Genomic DNA, 24,333 nt, shown 5'->3' on the forward strand with positions numbered 1-24,333 from the left:
ACTACTCCAAGATGTAAAATTAGTTTGTATGCTTATGGGATCTGGACTTGAATGATGAGTGATGTGACTTACTCATCATTAGCATACATACAGATGGTTTCCTGTGAGGCAGACAGATTGTTGCTAATGCTACCTGTAACCTAGGTTTAACTACAGCTGTATTTGATTTGTATGAAATTCATCATTTATAGAAGGCTGGAGAACAAAAAATGCTGATACACAGATGATATGAGGAGATTCTTTCAGACACAGCTCCATTAAGAACTTTTGCCTTCCTGCTTGGTTCACCTAAGTTTGGATTTTTTTTTTCCTTGCTAAATCTCGCTTTCCAAGGTCCTAAAGTAAAACAGAATTTATTTTTGCTTTTCAACTCTTAACTTACTACTAGCTATAAACAAACATCATACTAAAATTAAATATGCACCATCCCTTTCAAAGGACATTTTTAAAAAGTTTTAATAAACAGTATATGCATTTCAAAGAGCTTTTCAACCTCGAAGAAGTCCTCTATTATACATAAACTTTCTTATTTTCAGTACAAAATATAGCATGTAAACAAGTACTACAAAGAAAAAGTTTGCATTTCCATAAGGTAGTAACTGAAGCAGCCACTACTAACTAATGCAAGGTGTAGGAAATTATCTCATTAACAATTTAAAACTATGTTAGAATCTGTATAGTATATGTACTGCCTACAAAATGGGAATAAATCAAAACTCACCTTCCAAAACACAGAAGCTAAAGTCTGCCCTGCTTTGTTGCGGATGGAAAAAAACAGCACCATTTTCCATGCCTAAAAATCAGTTCTGCATGACAGCCTGATACAAAGGCAACATCACTCTATTAGTATCTACTTTTTCAAGAATAAAATTTGTTTCTTTTTAAGTAGCTGCTTTCTAGAACAGGATCTTCTCCATATAAATTAACTAAGGTTTTCTCTTAAAGAAAAGAGTAACTTGAAGTACTGTGAAAGCCAGATAGCCTAGCTAGTTTTCCACGTTAATAGAAGTAGTTTTATAGTATTAAACAGCCATCTCCATTTTAATAGACGGATGGGGATTATAATCTTCAATTCGAAAGTCTTCTGCCGTAAAGTCAGTGATGTCTTCAATCTTACGAAGAATTCTGAGTTTAGGGAAAGGTCTTGGTTCCCTCTGAAGCTGAAATAAAACATGTTCCAAGATTACTGTACAAAGTTTGTATTTGGAGGCTGAGATTAAGGGCGTGCTGTTTCTGCAATTTCATAATTAAAGTTAGATCTCATTAATCTCAATTTAGATTACACYATATAGATTCTCCTTCCTCCTGAGGAAGGCTTATACTCAAAGAAAAGAAAAAAAAATGTGTAACAGAGCTAGAGGGAAATACTTCAGGGTTTCCACTGAGAACAGGAGCACAATTTTGAAGTGGATTCCACGATCATCCAAGCAGTTTCAGTTCTGAAGAGCAATCCCGGTCGTATTCCTTCCAGAGGAAACTGAATTGGAAATTCTGACTCAGGTGTGCACCAAATGCGCTGCAGTTTTTAATGGGGATGTTAAGGCCAAAACCAATGACTGGCACTTTGGATAGTTCTGAACCACATATATGATGAGGATATTCAGTCTAAGTCTAGTTAAATAAATTTCCAATTTGCTTCTACTGCATCTAATTAGTTTCTCAAGAAAATATAGCCATATTCAGCCCAATAGTAGTTCTGATTTACTATTGTCAATTGATATTATTCTTTACTAATATACCCTAAAGGTATTTTATTTTACCTGTATTAGACAGAACAGTTTTCTAAGGTTTTGTAATGAAGCCAAAAGGGTAGAGATTCTGGATCTCTTGACTGAGACTTAGAACAGTAGCAATCTGTCTCTAATTTGATGTATAATTCAATCATATTTCTATTATATTTCTGTTTGTAACCAGAGCTATACACAGGTTAAAAGATAAAACATTACCCACTTCAAGTACTATGGTTAATAAGAAAAATTAATTTTTGCAAAATAATATTCAGAGTATGAAGTCTGGTTGCAAAAGATAACTTTGTATTGAATAAGCACAGTGGAAGATACAAGGATATAAGTACTTACTTGCACTTTTAAAGGTTCCACATGATTCAGATATATGTGAGCATCTCCTAATGTGTGTATGAACTCTCCAGGCTGAAGAGAAAGGAGAATACACATGGGGTCTTCAAAGAGTCAGTTTTCAAGACAGCAAAACATTACCATGCTTACAGTATGAATTCTTAGTGTCTATTGCAGAATTGCAACTCCTGTATTGACTTGGCTTATCAAGACTTTCTTGCAAGCTTCCAAGGACTCTCTCTTCCTAGGCTAATGAATAATTAATGAATAATATATTTCTTAACTTACAGAAGTATCTTTGAAGTCATGCTAGGATAATAGCAACTGACTGAATGGAGCACTACTAATGAGCTAACACAGATGGAAACAGGGTCCTGCACCTAGGGAGGAATAACCCCATGCACCAGTACAGGCTGAGGACTGACCTGCAGCAACTCTGCAGAGAAGGGCCTGGGAGTGCTGGTGGATGACAAGTTGACCATGAGCCAGCAATGTGCCCTCGTGGCCAGGAAGCCAATGGTATCCTGGGCTGCATTAGGAAGAGTGTTGCCAGCAGGTTGAGGGAGGTGATCCTGCCCCTCTACTCAACCCTGGTGAGGCCTCATCTCAAGTACTGTATCCAGTTCTGGGCTCCCCAGTACAAGAGAGACATGRAGCTRCTGGAGAGAGTCCAGCATAGGGCTACAAAAGATGATCAGAGGGCTGGAGCATCGCCCTTATGAAGGAAAGCTGAGAGAACTGGGCCTGTTTAGCTTGTAGAAGAGAAGACTGAGGGGGGATCTCATCAATGTTTACAATTACCTTAGCAGGTGGCCAGGGAAGGAATGAGGCTGAACTCTTTTTCAGTGGTGCCATGCAACAGGACAAGAGGCAACAAGCAGAAACTGAAGCACAGGAAGTTCCACCYGAACGTGAAGGGGAATTTCTTCACTGTGAGAGTGACAGAGCACTGGAACGGGTTGCCCAGAGAGGCTGTGGAGTCTCCTTCTCTGGAGACAGTCCAAACCTGCCTGGATGCAATACTGCCTAACATGCTCTAGGTGACCCTGCTTGAGCAGGGAGGTTGGACTAGATCTCCAGAGGTCCCTTCCAACCTCAACCATTCTGTGATTCTGTGAAACAGATGAGGCAGTGATGAGCACAACTTTTCCACTCCACATCTATTAAGTAGGACTTGCCAAAGCTGGCTTAAACTACCTCGACTACTAATAAACAAGATTGTTTCTGGTAGTGCAACTCTCAGCCACAGCTCAGACCCTAAAGCATTTATCTAGCATCCCAATAGGTTTTGCAAGATCACAAGTTATGCTACTTAGCAACCCCTGAGCAATTTAAAGGCAACTTATCTAAGTTTTATCACCAAAGTGTAGACCAGCCCTTGGATATACCATGCTGCAGTACAGAATGGGTTAGGAGAATTCCTTGCATTTACTTTAGACACCTACCTTGAGTGGTCTAAATGTCTGTCTTTAGGGGGCACATTTTTTCTCAGCTAATGTCACTTAGTGCAAAAAATATTCAGTGTAAAAATTATCACTACCCAATATAAAAATATACGAAATATCTAATTTATGATGTTACACAAACCATAGAGTTCTGTATCAGATACATTTCTCATAGTAATTCACAGTAGACTGGATCTTAAAAGCAAAAGATTTGTGGATCTCTCCCTGGGCCAGGGGCAGGGGGAAGGCAGGGAAGGGCAGGAACCATTAAGGGAACCACTAGAGTTGTGAGAAAAAATGGATGGGGGCAGGGTAACAGCTACATTATAGATATAGACATAATGTTAAACCTATTTTCTTTGATCCCTTGGCCTAAGCTTTAGAAGTACATCTGCACTTGCTCTGAAGTTTTATTCTTCCCCACTTTTTAATTTTATCCAAGTTCCCTTCACGTTGCTGCTAATAGCAGCAAGATGAGGCCCAAATGCCTTGCTAACATAATTTTTAAATGCTCTAAGGAAAAGGGTTTTTTACTTGTGTAAGACTGTACTGCATGTAAATTACTCTGCCAAATTAAAAAATACAGCTCTCTAGAGACAGGGCAGCAGTTTGAGCACATACTACCACTCCACCTAACCATTTACAATAGGAAATGAAAAAATACCCAACTGAAATTACAGCARAGTTTGGTGGGCAGCATATTCAAATTACAATCTTGAAATCAACCACTGCAGTAATGTTCACTTCCAGTAAAAAAAACCCACATGCTATGGAATTTTTAATAACTTCTATRTTACTATTACCGTAACAACAAATGCTCGGTTCAGACTGTTAAGAATTAAACTAGTGAAACAGCTAGTTGGTATGTTCAGTTAAAAAGATCTCCTGCTTGTTTGCCCTGAATTTAAGAATTCTTACACTGCTGATCCCAACTGCCAACATAGATAGGAAACAACTCAGGCTCAATTCATGGGGCCCTTCCTTGCACATATGCAGGAAAGATGCTGAACACTATGTTGACTCCAGAAATTCCTATACATGAGTCTATTTTTCAGTCCATCACTGTTCATACAAAATTAAGCAAAATGATCAAATAGCCCACCTACCTTTAGTCCTGTGACATGGGCTATCATGTATGTGAGCAGTGAATAGCTGGCAATATTGAAGGGTACTCCTAGTCCCATATCTCCAGACCTCTGATACAGTTGACAGGACAATTCACCATTTAGAACATAGAACTGACAAAGAGCATGACAAGGAGGCAAAGCCATCAGGGAAATATCTGAGGAATTCCAATACAAGAAGAAAGAGAAATAAAAAACAAAACACCATTAGTGGGTCATAAATGTAAAAGATGCACAAACTGAATAAGCACTATATGAGACAGAAGACACCAAAATCAAACTGCACTATCATTCTGTTGCTTTTTTTTTTTCTACTTTTTAAAAGCACTTGATGCCTAAGCAATTAAGATTGGGTCATGACAAGCTGTCTCCTGAGCTACAGAACCAGAAGAGTCATAAGCAGATATTGCACAGAACAGATTTATGCCATAATGCTGCACAGCTTAGTTTTACTTAGGTAGGTGAATCAGTTCATTTCCCTAAAGGAAGACATTAAGAGTAAAATTAAGCACATACCCTAAAGCAATTTTTCACTGTTTCATCCTACTCTTTCCCTACTGTAATATACCTTTACTGCTTGATGAGGTATAAAACTAATGATCAGTTACAAAAACAAAAAAAAACCCAAAAAACAAAAACCACAGAAAACAAGATCTGAGTGTTCACCTACAAGTGCATTCACAGCTAGGAAGGTAACCCTTTAACCAGCTGCTGATATTTGAGAATGTTTAACCTTACAATAGCTGTAATAGTATGTGGCACCCCCTTTTAGAGACATTATGGAAAAATGCTAGGGCATTTTGTTTGTGCACAGTTCTACTAATGCTGCTAAAGTCAAACATTTTCTGGCACTAGCTCTCAGACAGAGGTAGCCCTACAGAGTGAACACATATTTAGACAACCTACGTCGAAGAAAAATGATTACAACAAATAACACTTTTGTTCTCTAGTTACAAAGCCTTTTTGCAAATTTGTAGTTTCATATATGATTAAAGAGACATGCACTGTTTTGTATGTGTTTTGTTGTTTTTCTTTAGCCTTTTTAAAATAAGGTGAATGAAAGCTGAACCTACAGTCTTTCTACAAAGACTGTATGTTAAAGATAGTGGTAGGCACACACATTCCTCAATTTAACCTAGAAAGAAAAACTTCGAAGCAATAGTCCAAAAATATTGAGGTCTGAACACAAGAATTAAATAGAAGGGAGAATCAAGCTTATACTCCATGACCATTTTTACTGCAGGCAAAGAGCTACAGTCCTGGTAGTTTTCTAAAGAATAAGCAAAGCCACTAACATGGAACGGACTATTGATAACGGATTTAGAAATCACATATTTTAGTATACAGCAAGATAACATGCAACCACATTCACTTGAAGTGTGCTGTTCAGTACCTTTTGGATTCCAAGCACACATAATGATTCTTCTGTCATCTGGATTGTTTCGGATCGTTTCAATCACTTTTTGCAACTGATCAACTCCTTGGTTGGAGTAATCTGAAGAAAGATACCAAGTCAGACAGATTCAAGTCATTAGTTTTTTGTTTTTTGTTTTTTTTTTAAGCCTAGCCATTTTCCCACTGAAACATGATATCCAAATGATTTTGAATGTGATAAATTTATCAGCTGGCACTCTCCAAATGTAAGCTATTCCTTGCTGCTCTTCCTTAAGGTGCTCCAAGGTTTGCAAAATGGTAATGATGGTATTTACAGTATATCCCTGTCTCTTCAAGGGGCTTTGAGTACTTTTTAGTGCTCATTGAAATGGAACTGTTCGCATTTAGAGCGTTTTCTTCCCAGCCTCAACAACTAGYGATCTTTTAAGACCAAATAAGAAGTCTGAGTAAAACTACATCCCAGGAAACAAAGCCTGAAATACAAAAAATTAATTGGAACAAGCACATCACCTTATCACTCATAGTGACTTGCTATCTAAACAGGACAAAAGCTGTGCTGGAATGGGCAACAAGATATTTATATGCTACAGTGCTGCTTCTTTAAAAAAAATAAATTATGGAGTGCCAGTAACACGGGATGCCACAATTATTTTATGTTCAACAGGAGAAAGCTTCTGACAGATGAATATACACATCCATATAGCACTCATAGTTCCCATGGCGTTCAATGCCAGAAGGGAACTTTAATCCCATATAGCACAGCATATTACATTTCCCACAATGATCGCCATAGGCTGATTTTTAGGCCCAATATTAATTATATCAAAAATTCACAAAAATTCACACTGGAATTAACAGAATAGGTAGAATAAATTTGTGAGTAAGAGTCATTAGTTGTTCTGACTCATGCCAGTGAATCAGCATGCTTAGTAACACAATTTTCACTAGCAACTCTTGTTGCAAAGCATAAGTAAATTACGGTTACAGGAAGAGACCCAAGCTGGTAAATAAGATGGTAATACATAATTACCATCTCAGGGATTTCTTCTGCCAGTAGCATCATGCCAGAAAGCCTTTTCAGACGGTTACGTTAGCTCCTGAAGTTAATTACCTATCAATTAGTAATGCTACTTAAGGTAATTTATCTTGGTCATTTTTGCCAAGCTATGTTATGCTTCAGACTTTTTAAAATACAAGAATGCTAAAACTTTTTAGTAAGAGTTTTCAGACTTGTCAATTCTCTATTTTGTGTTAGCATAAAATTAAATTCTGGTAGCTGTTAGCATGCCAGTATAAAGTCAACATCCATAACTAATGTCAACTTTGAGACTGTATTGGCAAAAAACAAAAGGAAAAAATACAATTAATCACGCTATCAATCTACCAGAGTTAAAAAAAAGATCACACCAACTACCAAGGAAAAATCCTCTACAACTTTTATACATTCTCTCCCTCAGCAATTTATAAGTCTCCAAGACATCTGAGAGTAAATCTAATGGACTAGTTCAACTGAAAATGGTATCAACATATTCTGCATCACATCCTAACTTATTTTAGCTTATCTGCCCACAGCATCATCTGCTATGGATACATCATACTTTGTTCCAGCTGCACAGGGAATACCTTTCTCTTCCACAATTCCCAATGAATGTAGTGCACTAACATCAGTTCATGCTAGTGCAATTACATCATGGAATTAGGATCCTGGGTTGGTATTCAGAGATTGAAGTCTGGGTTCCACCACTATCAAAACTGAGCAAGCTCGTGGTGCTGGAAGGCAATACAGACATGTCTTTCCATCTATCAGTGACTGTTCTACAAATGCCAAGCTACAATACACAAAGCCACATCTTCCAGGATAATTAGGTTCAGTTAAAGAAAAATACATATATATATATGTTCAGCCTTTCAAACAGATAATTTATTCTGGCTTTCAGCTCATACTGCGAACAATGCCTTTAACAGTCACACATCCAACCCACAGACCTCTGAAAGAGGGATTACAGCCATCTGAATAAGCATTAAAGGTGCTATTTTTATGTCCTTACCTGTGTGCATATCTTTGTACTCTGCCCCAAAGTGCCTCCACTGGAAACCATAAACAGGTCCCAAGTCTCCCTCTTCTCTGTCGTAGAAGCCCTGCTTATCCAGAAATTCACGTGACCCATTGGCATCCCAAATCTTCACACCCTTTGCAGAGAGTTCTTTGGCATTTGTCGAACCCTACAAAATACAGACAGCAAGAAGTCTAATTCCTATTCACAAGACAGAGGATATGATTTGAAATAGCTGAATCATGCTTTAGTGGCTAAGGTATTTCTCCACTTATAAAATAAAGGATGAATAGTCTGCTTGTTCATGCACATGGACAGAACACAACTTATCGTGAACAGAGACTAGGCTAAGATTTGAAGTACCATGCTCCTGTTATTTAACTCAAGGTTCTTCTAACCTTTTGCACTCAACAACAGTACAATCACAAGGTCAACTGTGGTGTATCACTTTGTACACACATCTGCAGTGAACAAGATTTTATTTTTCAGACGAATAACAGCAAAAAAATAAAAAACTTACAGCCTAGACATTGCCTTTCCTGAGCCACCTATAGTAAGTCCTAACTGAACAGTCTTAAAAATCCTTTTGATAAAATGAAAAATAATCCAGAGAAATTTCATTTACTTACGCTCCAAGTCCAAATCTCTAGACTCAAAAATSCAACGTGAAAAGTGCTCAGTTTTAGGGAGCACCTAGTACTTTATCTTTAAAAAGCAGACACTAAAAAAAAAAAAAGTACATTTGAGCCCTGCAAACTAGTAAGTGGTTAGCTATACTCTTACTCTTCCCATACCAGTACTTGTCATAGCATGTCAAGGGATACTTATATATTTGAATTTTATTACTTTGACTACATCTACAAGGTATGAATTTTTTCACTACTAAAAAGCCTACTCTTTACATCAGTCCTACCGCATCTGTACCTCACTACCAGTTTTGGTCCAAATCAGCATTGACTATCTCAATATTAAAAAGTAGATAATTAAATAACCTACTATCTACTTCATATTCATATTCAAACATTAATAAGAGAAACTGTATTAGGCTTCCCATCTGTGGGATATAGTTAAAACAATTTAAGCCCTTTTTCAGAGTAGTTTCATCAAAAAATATAAAAGAATAAAAACAGAATAAAAAACATTGTGATTTGTAACAATGTGAGTATTCAATAGAATGGATGGAATGCCTTGAAGATAATGGACTTCTGCATGCTTTAAAAATATTAGGTTGTTATGTCTCTTCCTGTTTTGCAGTATGAACAGAAGCAGCTGCAGCTGCCCCAAATTCTGAAATCCATTCCATGCTAACCCATTCTATTGCTATTAATGCCAGGCACACACATATCTCAGGCACGGATAAGAGGCATCCAAATTTATTGAACCTTGATAAACCACAGCAGCTCCTCCAGCACTCCTTTCCAGAATACTCTCTTTGTTGTCAGCAGTGGAAACTGATCTGAAAAACACAGTTTAAAAGTGTCAGAGATGATCACTGATAGCTTTTTAGTGTGAACCGAGCTATGTTTTACTCTGTGTAGAGGAGAACGTCATGATCTGACATTCAGCGGTTTGGACATGAAGAAAGAAGTCAGGAAAAGTTGCGTTATGCTGACGTTCGGGTTGAGCAAGGCGAGAACACGGCTTCCTTTTCCTGGAGCCAAGCACGGTGACAGATGGAGGCAGATGAATTGGAAATGAGGATTTTGCACAACTCCGCCTTATAGGTGTAGCTGCAGGCGTACGCACGGGAAACTTGGACACCCGAGGCTTAAGATAAAAGCCCAGCCAAGGCGGCGTGCCCAGCGCGCTTCCTACTGTGCCTGCGGACTGGAAGGGCCGGGAAACGCTGCCCAAGGGCAACGGCCGAGGGGCCCGGCCCGGTCGTGAGCCCCACAGACCCGCAGCCCCCGCCTGCCCCGATCTGCGACGCCAAGGGAGGCGGCCCAGGCGGAAGAAAATAAAACGAAAAGCAAACGAACAACTACAACAAAAAAATGCGCAAACGAGCCTCGGGGTGTGTGCGGGGGGGTTGGGGGGAGGGTTTCCAAGCTGCCCCAGAGTGGAGAGCGGCGGGAAGGCAACGCCGCCGCCCGCGCGGGAAGATGGCGCCCCCCGTCAGGCGGCGCAGGGCAGCGGCCGAGGCGCGGGGCCCACCTCGGAGGCAGTAGCGCGCCTGCATGCCGAACACGGAGACGGTGCCGGTRCCGGTGCGATCCTCCTTCCGGTGCCCGTGCTGCAGGATGTGCCGCACCTGCCGCAGGTACTGCAGCTCGCCCAGCTCGCCGCTCGGCGGCTCCCCGTCGGCCGGCATGGCGCCGCCAGAAAGCACCCGCGCCGCTTCTCGGCGCCCGCCGCGGCCCTGCCTTTCCCGCCCGGAGGAGCGGGGCGGAGCGGGGCGSAGCGGGGCGCCGCCTCCCCGCGCCGCTTCCCGCCTCCCCTGCCCTCCGCTCCGTCTTCCCCGGCGGAGGGTGGCCCTTAGCGGGGGAGCCGAGGCGCGAGCTGCGGGTGAGAAATACAGCTCACTGCCTACGGAGGAAAAACCATTACTGCGGTCTTGAGTTGCTAGCTCATACATCACAATATTTATTAAGCAAAATTTGATTTATATGCAGTTATTTTAACTGTAGACAGCTAACAATCAGCCATACGTTGAACTTAGGAGCACTTCATCTAAGGAGAGTCATGGAAGAAACACTTCACACATCTTCTTCCCTAGGAGAAGAAAAGATTTTCGATTAAACATTTTGAGCTGAGAAAATAATGTTAGAAAAACAAATATATGGGGAAACTATYGCTATCCTGCTAAAGGAATACACACAACATGCAAAAGAGAATGAAGCAAAGTGTTTTTTTCCYTTTTTGTACAAAATATTCCTGTCRGTTTTTTACTTATTGCTTTCGTCGTACATTGGTGTGCCGCGGCCCTTGTGCAGACTGAACATGCAATGGTATTGGCATTTGTAAATCAATGCCATCTACTTTTCTCTGGTGTAAGATGGCTACACAAGGCAGGCTGCACAGGAGAATCAAAGATTCAGGCTAAAAATCGTAATCAGACTAAAGGGATTAATCATTAGGCTTTGAAATCATGTTATCATTAGGCTTTGAAAATGAATGTCGTGTGAACAAAAAGCATATATTGCAGATAACTATGAATTACAAAGAATTTTGAAGGAAAATTGTAGAGACTGTGCTCTGCATTATATTACAGACTGCATTATATTACATGCATATAATATTAAAAATGTGTACTTTTTARTATACATGTAATTTCACCAATAGAAACCTAACAAAAATTAAATCTAATAAAAATTTGTAGTATTCACTGTATTCTGTGGTCTTCTCTTGTGGGAGCTATTTCTCTCATCTGTCCAAAGTTCCTGAGTCTGACCTCAGAAGATTAAAGACAGTCAATTAAAAACTACTGGAATTGTCTTATATTAATTTATTTTGTTAATGTTGAATCTGTTTTACCTGTCTTCTGAGACTTTTGTGCTGCCCGTTCAGGCCATGTTCCTCAGCTTTATTTGCTGAGGTAAGGATGTCAAGACACCCATGACTTAACGAGGAGCCTTTCCCCAAATCTAGTGACTCCTCGGAAGATGAGTGGGACACTGCCATGATTTGCCTGTACAAGCTGCCTGTTACAGCTCTGGCCCCTTCTGGGAGAATCTGAAGCCCCTGGAGCTGTTCTTCTCAGAGCCCTCCTTTCTTCCCAGGGTGGCTGACTAGCCCCACAGCAAAGTAGGACCATCTGGATCAGTCTCATCTTTCCTGAAGATTCTCCATGGGTTTACAAAATACAAGGTATTGTTCTTCCCTGTTGCTCTGTCTGGTTCTTCCCTAGTCCCCATTCCTTATCGGAGCGTGGAGACGGGCCTCTATGAGCCCCTTCTACAGAAATGATTAGAAGTATGTAAGAAGGATCCCTTTTATGCATGTACCCATAAATACCACTACGCAGAATCTGTTAACAGAACACTGTTAATCTGAGCACAGCACTGTTAATCTGAACATTTTATGGTAAAACTGAGCTCTTTCGAGTAATGGTGCTGATTTTGACTTTGTACTCCTTCATGGCTGAAGATAATGTGGAGCATACCATTAAACATCACCTAAAATAAAAACATAATGAATAGTGGTAATTCCAGATCATACTTGATTAATGAACACAAAAACAGGGTATCCAGTGCCAAAGCTCTGGTCTGTGGTTGTGAGGCAATTGCTTTTTCATGGAATTTTTGTCATTGCATTATCTCATCCCAGATGTTACTTAAAGATCGATGGTTTCATATTAAGTAAGTAGAGTCTTTAAATACTGTCATGTCTGTAGTTTGCAGGCTAGAACATTGAGCATTTGTTTTTGTTTTCCATAACATTTTTATCTATCTCTCTATCAATCTATGTGTCATTTATGAAGAGAAAGTCTTGAATATACAGTGACTGAATCCTGTTCCAATTAAAGTTCATTGCAATGTAAACATCTCCTACRAAGAACTATGTTCTCTATGAAAGAAGATATAACTAACTTACCACTTAAAAATTCTGTTTATAAAGTTGCAATGCTTTCCCAGCTATGTATTCAATGAATTCAGTACTCTTTGGGTCTAAATTGGAAGGAATTTTAATGGTAAAAGTAGGTGAAGTCAGAATATTGACGTCTACCACTGTTTCATTTGTACCAGAGAGATCCCCAGGTACCACCTGGAAGAGAAAAAATCAGTACTTTAGACACTGGAATCTAATGTTCTATCAGTTTTGTTTGTATCTGCTGTGCCAAACACTTTTGATGAGGAAAAATTACATAGGAGAATATTTTAAACTTGTCTAYTTTTTTAAAATTACTTTCTTCTGAGAAGACAGCATGTGTCTGAATTCATAGTAAAATATATCATAGACTGTGGGAAGAGGTGACATGACACTGCAAGACCATATTAAAGATCTACATATTAATATTTATACCACAAACTACATTTATAAAGAGTTTCTGGTCTCTTAACAAAAATTTGTGAGTTTTTCCACTGTTTTAATGAGAAAGTTTGTGTGGTTTAAGTAATTCTTTATGTTTTTCTAAACTAATCTTAGTTCTGTATTTTTATTTTTCCAAAGCAGATAACTAGAATTCAGTTGGAAAATTATGCTTAAATATTGCCTGTGTCTGCATTCCTGATTTTGCAGTGCTTTTGGGGTAGCTTGCACAATCATTTCGTATAAAGTTCTTGTAGTAATAGTAGTAAACTGGACTTCTGAATCAGATGGCAGAACAGGATTTGTCCCTTGTCCAGCAAAATTAATTGAATTTACCTTGGATGTATTCTTGTGTATGAGATACAGTTAGTCATGATGTATTTACTGGAATATAGACAGAAGTTGTTTTTGATAAGCAGCTTCCACTGCAATAACTTGCATAACATTTATTTTCTTGGACCTCTGGAATATATAGGTACAAATATAGACATATAGGTATATATTCAGTGTTCTAATAAAGATATATTACTGATTGGCACAATGCAATTTATCAGAAGGTAATCTGAGGCCAGTTGAACCTAGTAGTGTCAATTTGCTTAGGTTAGACAATGATTCAGGTTTGTCTATCAGATATTTGTCAGACTAAAAGGATTTAGAGGAAAATAGTTTCTAATCTCTGGAGTTTCAGCTCATTGAGGGATTTTCAAACATATTTAAATTCAACCTAAGTAGGAACTTGATGTTCTAATGTCCAAAAATTACACAAACATTCACAATCTGCAAGAGTGTAAGTATCAGCAAAGCACATATTAAGGACAACACTGTGCAATAGATCCTTTCAGTAGATARCCTTTACCTTAACTATATTGAAAATGTTTTCTGGTCCGATGGTCGTATTGGATAATTCAGACACCCACCCAAATCTTTCTTTCATTTTGTTCAACAAGTAAGAAGTGTCTTCTGTATGACGCTGAACCATCTGGAGAATCTGCTCATACTGCTCACCCGAGAGATTAACCAGTTTAAAGGCTTCATCAAACTTTATGTGTAGTTCAGGAACATTTGGACAATCTGTTTAGAGAGACAACCAGCATGACAATTATAGGAAGGCATTATGTCTTGCACTTTGTCTTTTCTATCTGAAGAACAGAAACTAAGATTTTTATTTTTTTTAATCTAGGGAGGAAGTGTATTTTTGGTTTGGAGTTTAAGTAATGCAAAAAAAAAAAAAAGAGTAATTCTCACTGACCTATTTTGGTGGATTTAGTTTAGGTCATAATGACTAAATGGATTAATTATCCCATTTGCTGTATTACGATGCTTTACCAAATAATTTGAGGTTTATGTCATATTCATGGCAATTGATTTTCTGATATGCTAAATAAGACCTGGTGGTTGTTACATATAGCAACTTCTCAATCTCCTCTTATAGGATTTTTTTCTTTTTATTGTTGATATTCCTTTTTCAGTGCATCATAAGCATATAGGTTTTACAAGAAAGCCTGTAGCGTATGCTGTTAGCATTGCAGTTGAGTGCTAAGGCTTAATTTTACTTTATCTTTCATTACTGTATGACCAGCAGTATCTGCTATGAATTCAGAACTGAAAATTTCTGGGTTTTGTTTACCAAAATATGTGTTTAAAGAAGAACAGTGTATTACTCCTACAGGCAAACTGTCATGGACACATTCAGTTTAACTCTTTAAAAAAGCACTATCAAGGAACACCGTCAGGTTGATAGTATAGTGACTGCAAATAGAAACTGGTAGGTGTAATACATAGCTATAGAAAAAAAAAACATTTTTAGTGAGATGGAAATGATCTGATACTCTTCAAAATGTGTCATTAGAAATTTAACATTTTCCACACTCAAGGTGTACTGAAGGTGTTTGGTAAGGATACACTGTGGTTTTGGGGAGGTAAATAATTCTGAAAGCAGCAGAAACACTGTGCTGTAGCAGGAGGCCCAAGAGCAGCTCCAGGTGATACAGTTTGAATTCTTTCCAGATGCCCATGGACAGTGTATGCCAGAGCTTTGTCTTCGTTGTACATATCGACAAGCACTCCCCTTCTTGCTCTGCAATCAACCCTCTTTGTTGGTGTGGTTCAACAAGAGGTATTACAGGCTATGCAGCTATTGCTTTCCTTTGGAGGTGCTAAATGCTGTGTGACATTAGGTCTGGTTTTCTGCAGGAATACCTCAGGACTTCTAGCTTCTCCTCACTTTCTGCTAAGCCCTTCTACACCAGGCAGGATCGATTACTATCTGATCTCCTGTTTCTCTGTTGGATGGCATTTCTAACAAAATATATACATACTTTCTTACAGAGTCTAGAACTTCTTGCTTTGGGCCTACAGGAATATGTTAATAACTGAGTTATACTGACACTGTGTGGAGACAGTGGGGAAAGGTAATTGAAATCATCTGGAATGACTAATAGTGTTTGAATCCATAGTTACAGTAGAAATTCAGCAGCAGAAAGTTAATTCCCAAAACATGGAAAAAGCACAGTGCAAAATGAGAGCATCAAAATCTAAAAATGAATGGCCAACACATTACAGAAATAAGTGAGAAAATAACTGTTTACCATGCAAAAGATTATCTTGACATTTCTGACATCTCTCATGGAACTGCAGGCATCCTGATGAATTCTCATGAAGCTCTTTGCATGAAGTTCTTTGATGCCCAGATATAATTTCTGAGAACATGCCACTTCTGTCAGAATCTAGAATGAAAGTATAGTATTTTTAGAATGACAGTAAGCTTAAGGTCTTGCTAAATTTACTCGTTTGTTGCCTGGCCTTTGTATTAGAATACAAATTCTTGCCCTGAAACCAAAATATCTGGCATAAATCCAAAATAATGCAAATAAAATGTTGAAAAGTAGAAATCAAGAGAAGATACAAAACATGTTTTCTTTCAAGGAATTCATGTCGCTATAGTATATTCCCTTTTAAAGGCATGCTAGTGTATTTGCCACTAATAGCCAAATGATTAATAATATTATTACACATTATTTCCAAAACAAATGAGTTCTGATGAGACCTTTTTGACCCTTAGAAGTCAAGATGTTTCAGTCATGTACAGCTAGATGAGAGCACAGTACCAAAGCTCATTTCTGAGGTAACATCAGTCATAATACCAGAATAATTAAAAATCACTATTGTAGAATAGCTTAGCTTTGTATTTCCTGACTACCATATAGACAAATTGTATCGCCTACCAATCAGAGTTACTGTGTATCAGGAACCAGCATATATTTGAATGATGATTGCTTTTCCATTTTCATTAGTAAGATACAAAGGATAAAGCTGATTTGTATTCTAAGAGTTAGCTGAAGACTAAACGTTTCTTCCATCTATTGAGAATTATAACTTAAAACCAAAGTTATGCCCAGAGTTTGTCTGGTTATTGAAAAATCTAATGACTGGTTTGTATTTGATTGATACATGACTTTGCTGCAGTAGCTTAGACCAGGGCTTGAGCTCTGTGGCAGAGCTTAATGTCATTGGGTAAGGACAGGGATCTGCCTTGACATCTCGCAGAGTTATCCTAATTTTTTTTGAATTGGAGACATGCCAATATGATATGATACATCTTCCTGACAAATACTGAAATCAGATCTCTCAGTCAGCCTTATGAAAACTTACATCTGTCATGAATTCAAGAGCTTCTGAGGAACTTCTAAAAAGCTCTGGGAACTGTTGTGAGAATCAGGACCGGGAAGTCTCAGTGCAATATTTCTAGGAGATTTCTAAGAGATTTCTGCCTTTTAATTTAACTAGTAGTTATGCTTGACCCATGTCTGTTCACCCAAGAAAGCCTCCAGAGGTTCCACAACGTATCTTATGCTAATATACCGCAAACTGAGTCAGTAACAATAGCTTAGCAATCCTGTGAAGTTTGATGTCATTGACAGTGAGGTTTATTTTCATGTCTTCTGACACTTGCCTTTGGCTCGTTCTGGCAAATCTCTTCTATTATCTGTGTATCCATCGAACACTTCAGTAATCACCTCACTGACACCTTCAAAAACTGTCTTACTGAAATCAAAAACTGTCTGTAAGAAACCAGGTATACCCCAGTCTTTGTGTAAGCCAACATTTCTGTTAGTATCCTCAGGGAAAGCAGGCATGCTGGAGGACTCATTTAAATCCAGATCAGACATGAAATATGTTTGAAAAGACTGGTCGAATTCTTTTTGCATCTGCTTGAAAAAAACAAAACTTTTGTCAAATATTGAGCCCATGTCTGATAATAGCTGGCTAAATAAATCTTCCATTTTTACTAGCTGAGTATCCTCTTTCTCAGGCTTTTCATTGAACTGTATGTCTTTTCCTTTATCCTCATGAAACGTAAATATGAGTGTAGGTATTTTCCTCAAAAAATCTTCAACCTGTGTGTAAGAAAGAGATAGATCAGCTGCCAGACAATTTATCAGTTTTTCGTCTCTCGGGGAAGCACATATAAAACTAATGGACTTTCAATACCTGAAGTACAAATCCCAGCATATTCTCTAAAGTAACTTAAGGCATTAGACCCTTAAAGTGTGGAAGTACATTTGAACTAAATCTTTAGCTCTAAATCAGATCTGGAGTAAAAGGGTTGCCAGTTGGCCTTTAATCTGTTGAGGCTCAAAGTTAGTATTGGCATACGGGTTTTATCCAATAAACAATTTGGACTTTATCTTGGAAACATTTCTATGGTAATTATGTGCGAATATAAGGAACAGAAGGCAGTTGTTCTCGCTCTAATCTGTAAACACCTCAGCCTCTCTCACCAGTGGCCAAGTGCTCAAATTCTTGCGCAAACTGAAACCAATTAAAATCAATGATACAGCGGCTCTGAGTCCATAGTCTGATGATGCAAGAGATTTAGTGACCATTCTGCTTTATGCAGTTCCCCTCCCTTAGGTCTGAGCCATTTATTCCCTGCTCGGTGCTTTAACACACTAGCTATCCCTGAGCACATACGATGCTCTGTGGAGCCACAAATGCTGTTTGTGGCATTAGCAAACTGATAAGCGTTAAGAAACACGCTGCCAAATACATCGGCGTGTGTGTATTTACAAAAATTAAAAAAAAAAAAAAATCAGATCATGTACTTGACCTTGTCCTTAGTGCAGTGCCCACATTGACAGATATTTTGGCAGAACTAAGGGGAAGGTAGATTGGGAAGCTACACTGCAGGAGGAGCTTACACCAGTATTGCCCTGATGCCTCTGGGTCATCAGCCACAGCTGTTGTCTTTGTCCATTTTTTTTCTTTTCCTTAAGTAATTTAGGATTTAGGTCCAAACACATTTCTCACTTTAAACTGAAAAAATGAGTGCTTCAGTTAAACTATATAGCTTACTGACGAAATTATTAAGAGAGTCAAAGACAGTGCAATATATATGCGTTACTTCAATAATTTCAAAATGACATCCACAGGCCCCTGAAAATCCAAGAGATACTTCTGAGGGATGCATGAAGCGAGTCTAAAAAGCTCAAAGTATCACCAATAGGCTTACATTTAATACTTTCCTCACTTTTATTTTAATAACTTTAGGAGTATGCACAAATACTAAGCACCTTTATTCCAAGGTTTGTCATTTATGAAATGTATCGTGTTTAAGCTCTAAGTTCTTATCTTATTCTTCAGTTCCAATGTCATCAAATTTGCTTATTTTAGCCAGGAAATAGTAAAGAGTAGTACTGCAAACTTGCCTGAGGATGTGAAAGCTAGGCAGAAAGGCTAAAACTTCAGTAAAAGTAATTGTGCAGGATCTGTAGATAAGCTGCAATTGAAGCATATGCCTCCCCCAAAATGTGATTACAATTTTGTTAGATCTTTTAGTAAAATTGCACAAGCCAGGAGAGTGTATTTTCTTTCTGGTAGAATTGGGAGTATCTCCTCTGCTAACAGTATCCTCTGTTAAAAGCACTAAATCATGTTAAAGCTATTTTGTTGTTTAAAGAGTAGATATGAAATAAAATAAATACAGGAAGGACTGATGTTGTGTATGTAGGTGGATTTTTTTCCATGCAGTTTTACTAACTATAGCTACACTTCCAATTGTTGTTTTTTGGAAGGAAAGTAAAGAATCTGTGTGGTATTTTTCACAAATAGTTATTGAGCATCTTAATGCAAGTCATACTGTGAGATACATCATTGTCTATCTGGAGAGACTCCACTGGAGTCAGGGGAATAATCAATTTCCAAGGAGTCACACCGGGGTGCAACAGAACTGATTTTGGCTTAGTGTTCAGTGAATAAAATCAAATGTAATCTGTTCCATATAACTTCACATTTCCAGACCACTAAAATCAAATTCATTTTGATATCATCATATAAATGGTGGAGCTGGCTATGAAGAAAATCAGATGTGCTTTCTGTAAAACTGCTAGATGAATTACAGAGCATTTCTCAAATAAACAGTATTTCTCCCTACCTTTCTTTTAAATGTTGATAAACCACGTCTACAAGTTGTATAAAATCTCATGCAGGTGCTTTCTAAACAGGATTTACATTCATCCCACACATTTTTCAAGGATATTTGACATTGTCTTTCTTCTTCTTCTAATCTTTCCTTTACCTCATCCATAAGTCGCAGAGCTTCCTAAATAAGAAAAAAAATCAGTTGATGGCATTTTTCAGTTTCATATTCTAAATACTTATCCCAGTGTTGATTACTCATTTTGGCTATTCATTGTTCTTTTTCTTTTAATCCCTAACCGTGGATAGGTTATTTTCTCAGCTGCAATCGCATATGGAGGGAACTGAAAATTGAAAAATTACTCCTTGTATAGTTTTTCTGATGTCTTTTTTGGAGAGGACAGCCTAAAAAAGCAAACAGATGTCTACTGGATCTCCGAAGTTATGAAAAGAACACAAGGCTTTCTGTGCAAGAAGCATTCAGTCCCTCACAAGATCATGTGCACAACTTATATCTTTTTCCGCATATCGTATCTGCAGCATTCATCTGTTCCACAAATACCCTCCTTTGCTGCTTTTCTCCATTTTTTAAATGGACCAGTATTTCATGAGGCTAAGTCCTTGCCATACACAAATTCTTTCTGTAATTCAGAAATACATAAAATTTCCCTTGTTTTGGATTATATTGAACAAAAGTCCGTAGCAAGGAGTTTTCTTCCTAATCATGTGGAAGTGTGAGGCGCTCCTTCCACACCGGAGGGGGACAGGATGCGTTTTACAATGCTTCCTCTAATTACTGCATTTTTCTCCATTGGGTAGGGCACAAAGCCAAGCCATGGTTAGAAGAGGCATTAGAATAGACTTGAGAATATAAAAGACAGAACAGTTCTTCACATTGAAGTAGACTGGGCATCGTGAACTTCTTTCTGCAAGTACAACATTTCCAAATATTCGTAAGTATGATTGAAACCTTTTAATTAGTTTGTTCTGTTCTTTTCTGTCAGCATTTCATTTCAGTAGAGAACAGGCTTACGGAAAAGAAAATTAATGTCAGAGTGTGCTTAGTGGCGATAGTAATTCTAGTATTCATAGTCCAAGTTTAATTATTTTTTGCTCTTTCTGAATATATTTATTCAGTGCTTTATGAACCCTTGTGGTAGGGAATAAGTTCTATTCTTCTGTCTGGGAATGAGTTCTAAAATCATCAGTCAGAGCCAACAACAGAGAAGTAAAGATGTTAGAAAGCTAAGCCATTTTAGGCTTGCTAATATATATAGTTGAAAGATGTGAGCACAAGGTGGAATTTTCCATCAAGTTCATTGAAAGTAATAAAGTAATAGTTAGAACCCCCYTTTTTTTTTTTAATATACCATACGCTTTACTTCTCAGGATCATTGGAGCACTTTGCATTGAGCCTTATTGTAGTATGACATTACCAATTCCCTTGATCCCCTGTACTTTTTCTGCAGCACATGATAATTTGTGGGTTTTGATCTTTTTTATGGAGTTCTGAAGTTTGTAAAGCAAGCTGGAAAGTGTTCTCTGACCTATGGTGCATAAGGGCATGTGGAGCTGAGCTACTGGGTGTTCTGCACTAAAGACCTAGTATATGTAACTTACAGTTGCCTGAGTCTGAATTTAGTGAAGCAGGCGAGAGATAAGTAAAATGTGATGCTTCACTCAGCATAGTGCTGTCACAGCAGCTCAGGCTTGTGGATGTTACAAACTGAAGTTCTCTCTCCAGAGGAAGGTTTGAATCTGCATACAGAATTTAATGGTTCCTTTTACTGCAGATCTTCCTTATTTCCACTTGGTGGTCACCATCARTTTGACTATGCCTAGGTTTTTCCTGGTTGCTTTGCATTTGCAGGATAAAATGAGAAAGCTCAGATCAAACATGACGGTGTCAGATAACATGTTCTACCTCCCAGCTGGGAGGAGCCGAGGGAAGGTAGATGTTAACCCAGGGTGACTCAACTGTTTTCTCAAGTGCTCCTCTTCTAGTTGCATTTTTAAAATAGTTTAGACATTCAACCACAGAGAGAAACTGGCAGTACGTGTCTTAGTTAGAAGGTTATGTTTTCAAGCAAAGATGGAAACTCTTCACCTCTAGCTTTTGAAAGAACAGTGTGCAATTTGGAAAAGGTAACAGTGAGGTAAGCAGTGCTGTTGTTCAGTGCCTCAGTATACTAGGTTCTTGGCAAACACATGCTTCTCCTTAAGACACAGACAAATATAAAGTAATATTTTAACTTCTGAAATGTAAACATCCACATTTCTGATAGGCTAGATAGGGTGTCTGTTGGCTCAACTTCTGCTTCTAGGACACAGGGACTGACAAGGTGTATAGAGCTGCAGTGAGAGGTTTCTATGCTAGTTAGAAAAGCACAGAAGCAAAGATTTCATATTACTCCTGGCTTTGCTATGTGACCATATAAACAGATGTATGCTGCTCAGGGTGTACATACAATATGTTTTACATTCTTGCAGAAAAGAGGAGATTCTAACAGTTCTGTTCTAGATTGATTTTTGGCCTAAACTCAATAGTGTTTAATATTTGATTAAAAATAGCCACAACTTAATAAGAAAAAATCAGATGCACTTCAGTTACCTTTTTTTCTTCACTGCTCTTCTTCAAGGTTTTCATCAGACCTACATGTTTATCTTCATTTCTTTCCATCATAATTTTCATCTGCTTAATACCAGTCAAAGCTTTCTTTACCTCTTCATCTACATATTTCTCTCCAACTTCAGATAATACTGAAAAAAAACATATTACAAGGTGACTTAATCAGATTTCAAAAGTGGCACAAATTGTCATGCACTGATAACAAAGGAAGATGAAACAGCTGTTTTCCCCTACAGTTACAGAGACAGTGAATGTTGTAACATGGAGCCAAGACAATTTCTGTCAGATATGAATCTAGTCCAGAGCCTTCACCAGTGATCAGTAGTGTATACTAACCCTCAACTGCGCTACTACAGGTTACAGGATCACAGAACAGCTGAAGTTGAAAGGGATCTCTGCAAACTACCTTGTCCAAGCCCTCTGCTTAATGTAGGGTCAACGAGAGCAGGTTGCTCAGGTCCTCATCTAGTTAGGTTTTGACTATCTCCAAGGGCTACTTTTCAGTTTCCTAATGACATATTCTATATATTTATCTTCAATCTGAAAGCACACTATGAAATTTGAAAGTGGAGATTACAGGAGCCTTCAACTTTCTTTCATAAAAAAATTTCTAGACTTCCTATGCAGCAATGACCATAGATTTTTGGTGAAAACCTGAGTTTGACCACACTTTGCACCTTGTAGCTCTGCATATCTCTTATCTGCATTTGTTTCTTGCACAGAAAAATCATGAATATCCCTGGAACTCTACAAAAGAAATTGAAAATATGTCACCACAAGATCACCAAAAGCATTTCTTATACCATTCATTTCTCTATTCAGATCTTTCTTCCTATCCCGTAACTTTTTGTTTGGCACAGAAATACTACCAAGTAGACTGAAGCAAAAGAGTGTTTTATGGCTGATCTTCTTGGGATTCCTACCCACAAAATAAATCCAGTCTCAGAGATGAGTATATGCAGAATAGCTACTTTCTCTAGATCAAGACATTTTATTATAATTATTTGTAATAACGACCTTTTTCCAGCTAAGAATATAATTCAAAAATAAGCATTTGTAAAAGTTATTTAAGGGAACAAAATAACTCAAAATCTGTTGGATTACATTTTGTTTTCAGTTTATATTGTACAATCTATGAAGGACCAAACAGTATGCGAAAATGCTGTAAATACTTTTTTTTAGAGGGAGGCTTATCTATTAATCCTTTGATTTTTCTCATCATGGTTTTTCTTATCTCCTTGTTGTGTGTATGGACACTTTGCTTCAGCAAAAATCAGCCATAGTTTCTAAGTTTCACATATGACAGTGGATCATCTTGACTCCAACAAGGCTCCAGTGTGGAGCTCAGAGTGCACTACGGCAAGCCCGACCACAGACCTGGACCCAGGACCTCCCAGCACACTACTGATGAGAAAAGCGTACGTACTCTTCAGGTTTTCCCGGAGATTCATTTCCTCCTGCTTTGTTGGTGCACACTGATGACCATTCAACCACAGCATGTATATTATAAATAACCAACAGGTCTTCATGTTCTCTCTGTCAAAGAAGCAGGTTGCTGCAGTTAAATGTCAGCATTTTCATGATGTGTTTCAAATGCCTAGATGTAATAGCTACTAAGTATAATACAAGTTGCATTGGTTTCAACTTTTATTATAGTTTCTGTACACCTAAAATCTACTGTCAGTGAAAACACATGAAGAAGCCTGACATTATTTCTAATGTATCATTTCAGACTAACTGGATAATTCTGCTGAGTTTACACAGTGGTATAATGGAATCGGGATATGTATTTATAAAACTGGGAGTTTATGCAGCTTAATCTGCCTCTTTTCTACTTTGTGAAATGCACATAAATACTGATCTCATACTAAATAACTTTCACTTTTTCTGTTAGTTCAGGATATAAATGTACACGTACTAGACATTATTGCCAAATTTACAAAAGAAAGTTTTTAGACTTTTTTCCTTTCCGTGTCTCCAAACATGTGACTTCTTTCATTGTTTTTCAAAACAGTGCTTAATAAGTGTGCTAACAAATTGGCAAGCAAATCAATTTTACAAATAAACATATCGGCAATTGGAAGAAATTCCTACAAAATAAGAGAAATAAATGCCATTTGCTTTATTTTCCTCTCAAGAGCTGTTAGATGAGAGAGGTTTGTATTTTAGAAATCACACAACTATGCTTTATAATTCTCATCTGATTAAGTGAACATAGTATTTACA

The 24,333-nt window shown here is 38.0% G+C and overlaps 2 protein-coding genes across 3 annotated transcripts; both read right to left on the reverse strand.

Annotated features, from left to right (window-relative positions):
• Nucleotides 1–438: 438 nt before the first annotated feature.
• TYMS (thymidylate synthetase) lies at nt 439–10,490 on the reverse strand. Its single transcript, XM_085319258.1, has 7 exons — nt 10,248–10,490; nt 9,476–9,549; nt 8,088–8,262; nt 6,038–6,139; nt 4,627–4,802; nt 2,079–2,150; nt 439–1,160 (listed from the first exon to the last, which is right to left on the reverse strand). Exons 1-7 carry the CDS (start codon nt 10,402–10,404, stop codon nt 1,023–1,025), a joined length of 894 nt encoding a protein of 297 aa, XP_085175384.1. The 5' UTR covers nt 10,405–10,490; the 3' UTR covers nt 439–1,022.
• A 2,139-nt stretch (nt 10,491–12,629) lies between these two features.
• CLUL1 (clusterin like 1) lies at nt 12,630–23,636 on the reverse strand. Of its 2 annotated transcripts, none has more exons than XM_085319262.1 (7): nt 23,534–23,636; nt 22,090–22,238; nt 19,495–19,662; nt 17,014–17,458; nt 15,650–15,787; nt 13,918–14,132; nt 12,630–12,797 (listed from the first exon to the last, which is right to left on the reverse strand). In XM_085319262.1, exons 1-7 carry the CDS (start codon nt 23,634–23,636, stop codon nt 12,630–12,632), a joined length of 1,386 nt encoding a protein of 461 aa, XP_085175388.1. The 2 variants fall into 2 exon arrangements, with proteins under 2 accessions (XP_085175388.1, XP_085175387.1); XM_085319261.1 differs by having other exon boundaries at nt 17,008–17,458.
• Nucleotides 23,637–24,333: the final 697 nt, after the last annotated feature.

This window comes from Rhea americana, unplaced genomic scaffold, assembly GCF_003343005.1.
Source record: "Rhea americana isolate MKP2758 unplaced genomic scaffold, rheAme1 scaffold_58, whole genome shotgun sequence".
Lineage (NCBI taxonomy): Eukaryota > Metazoa > Chordata > Aves > Rheiformes > Rheidae > Rhea > Rhea americana.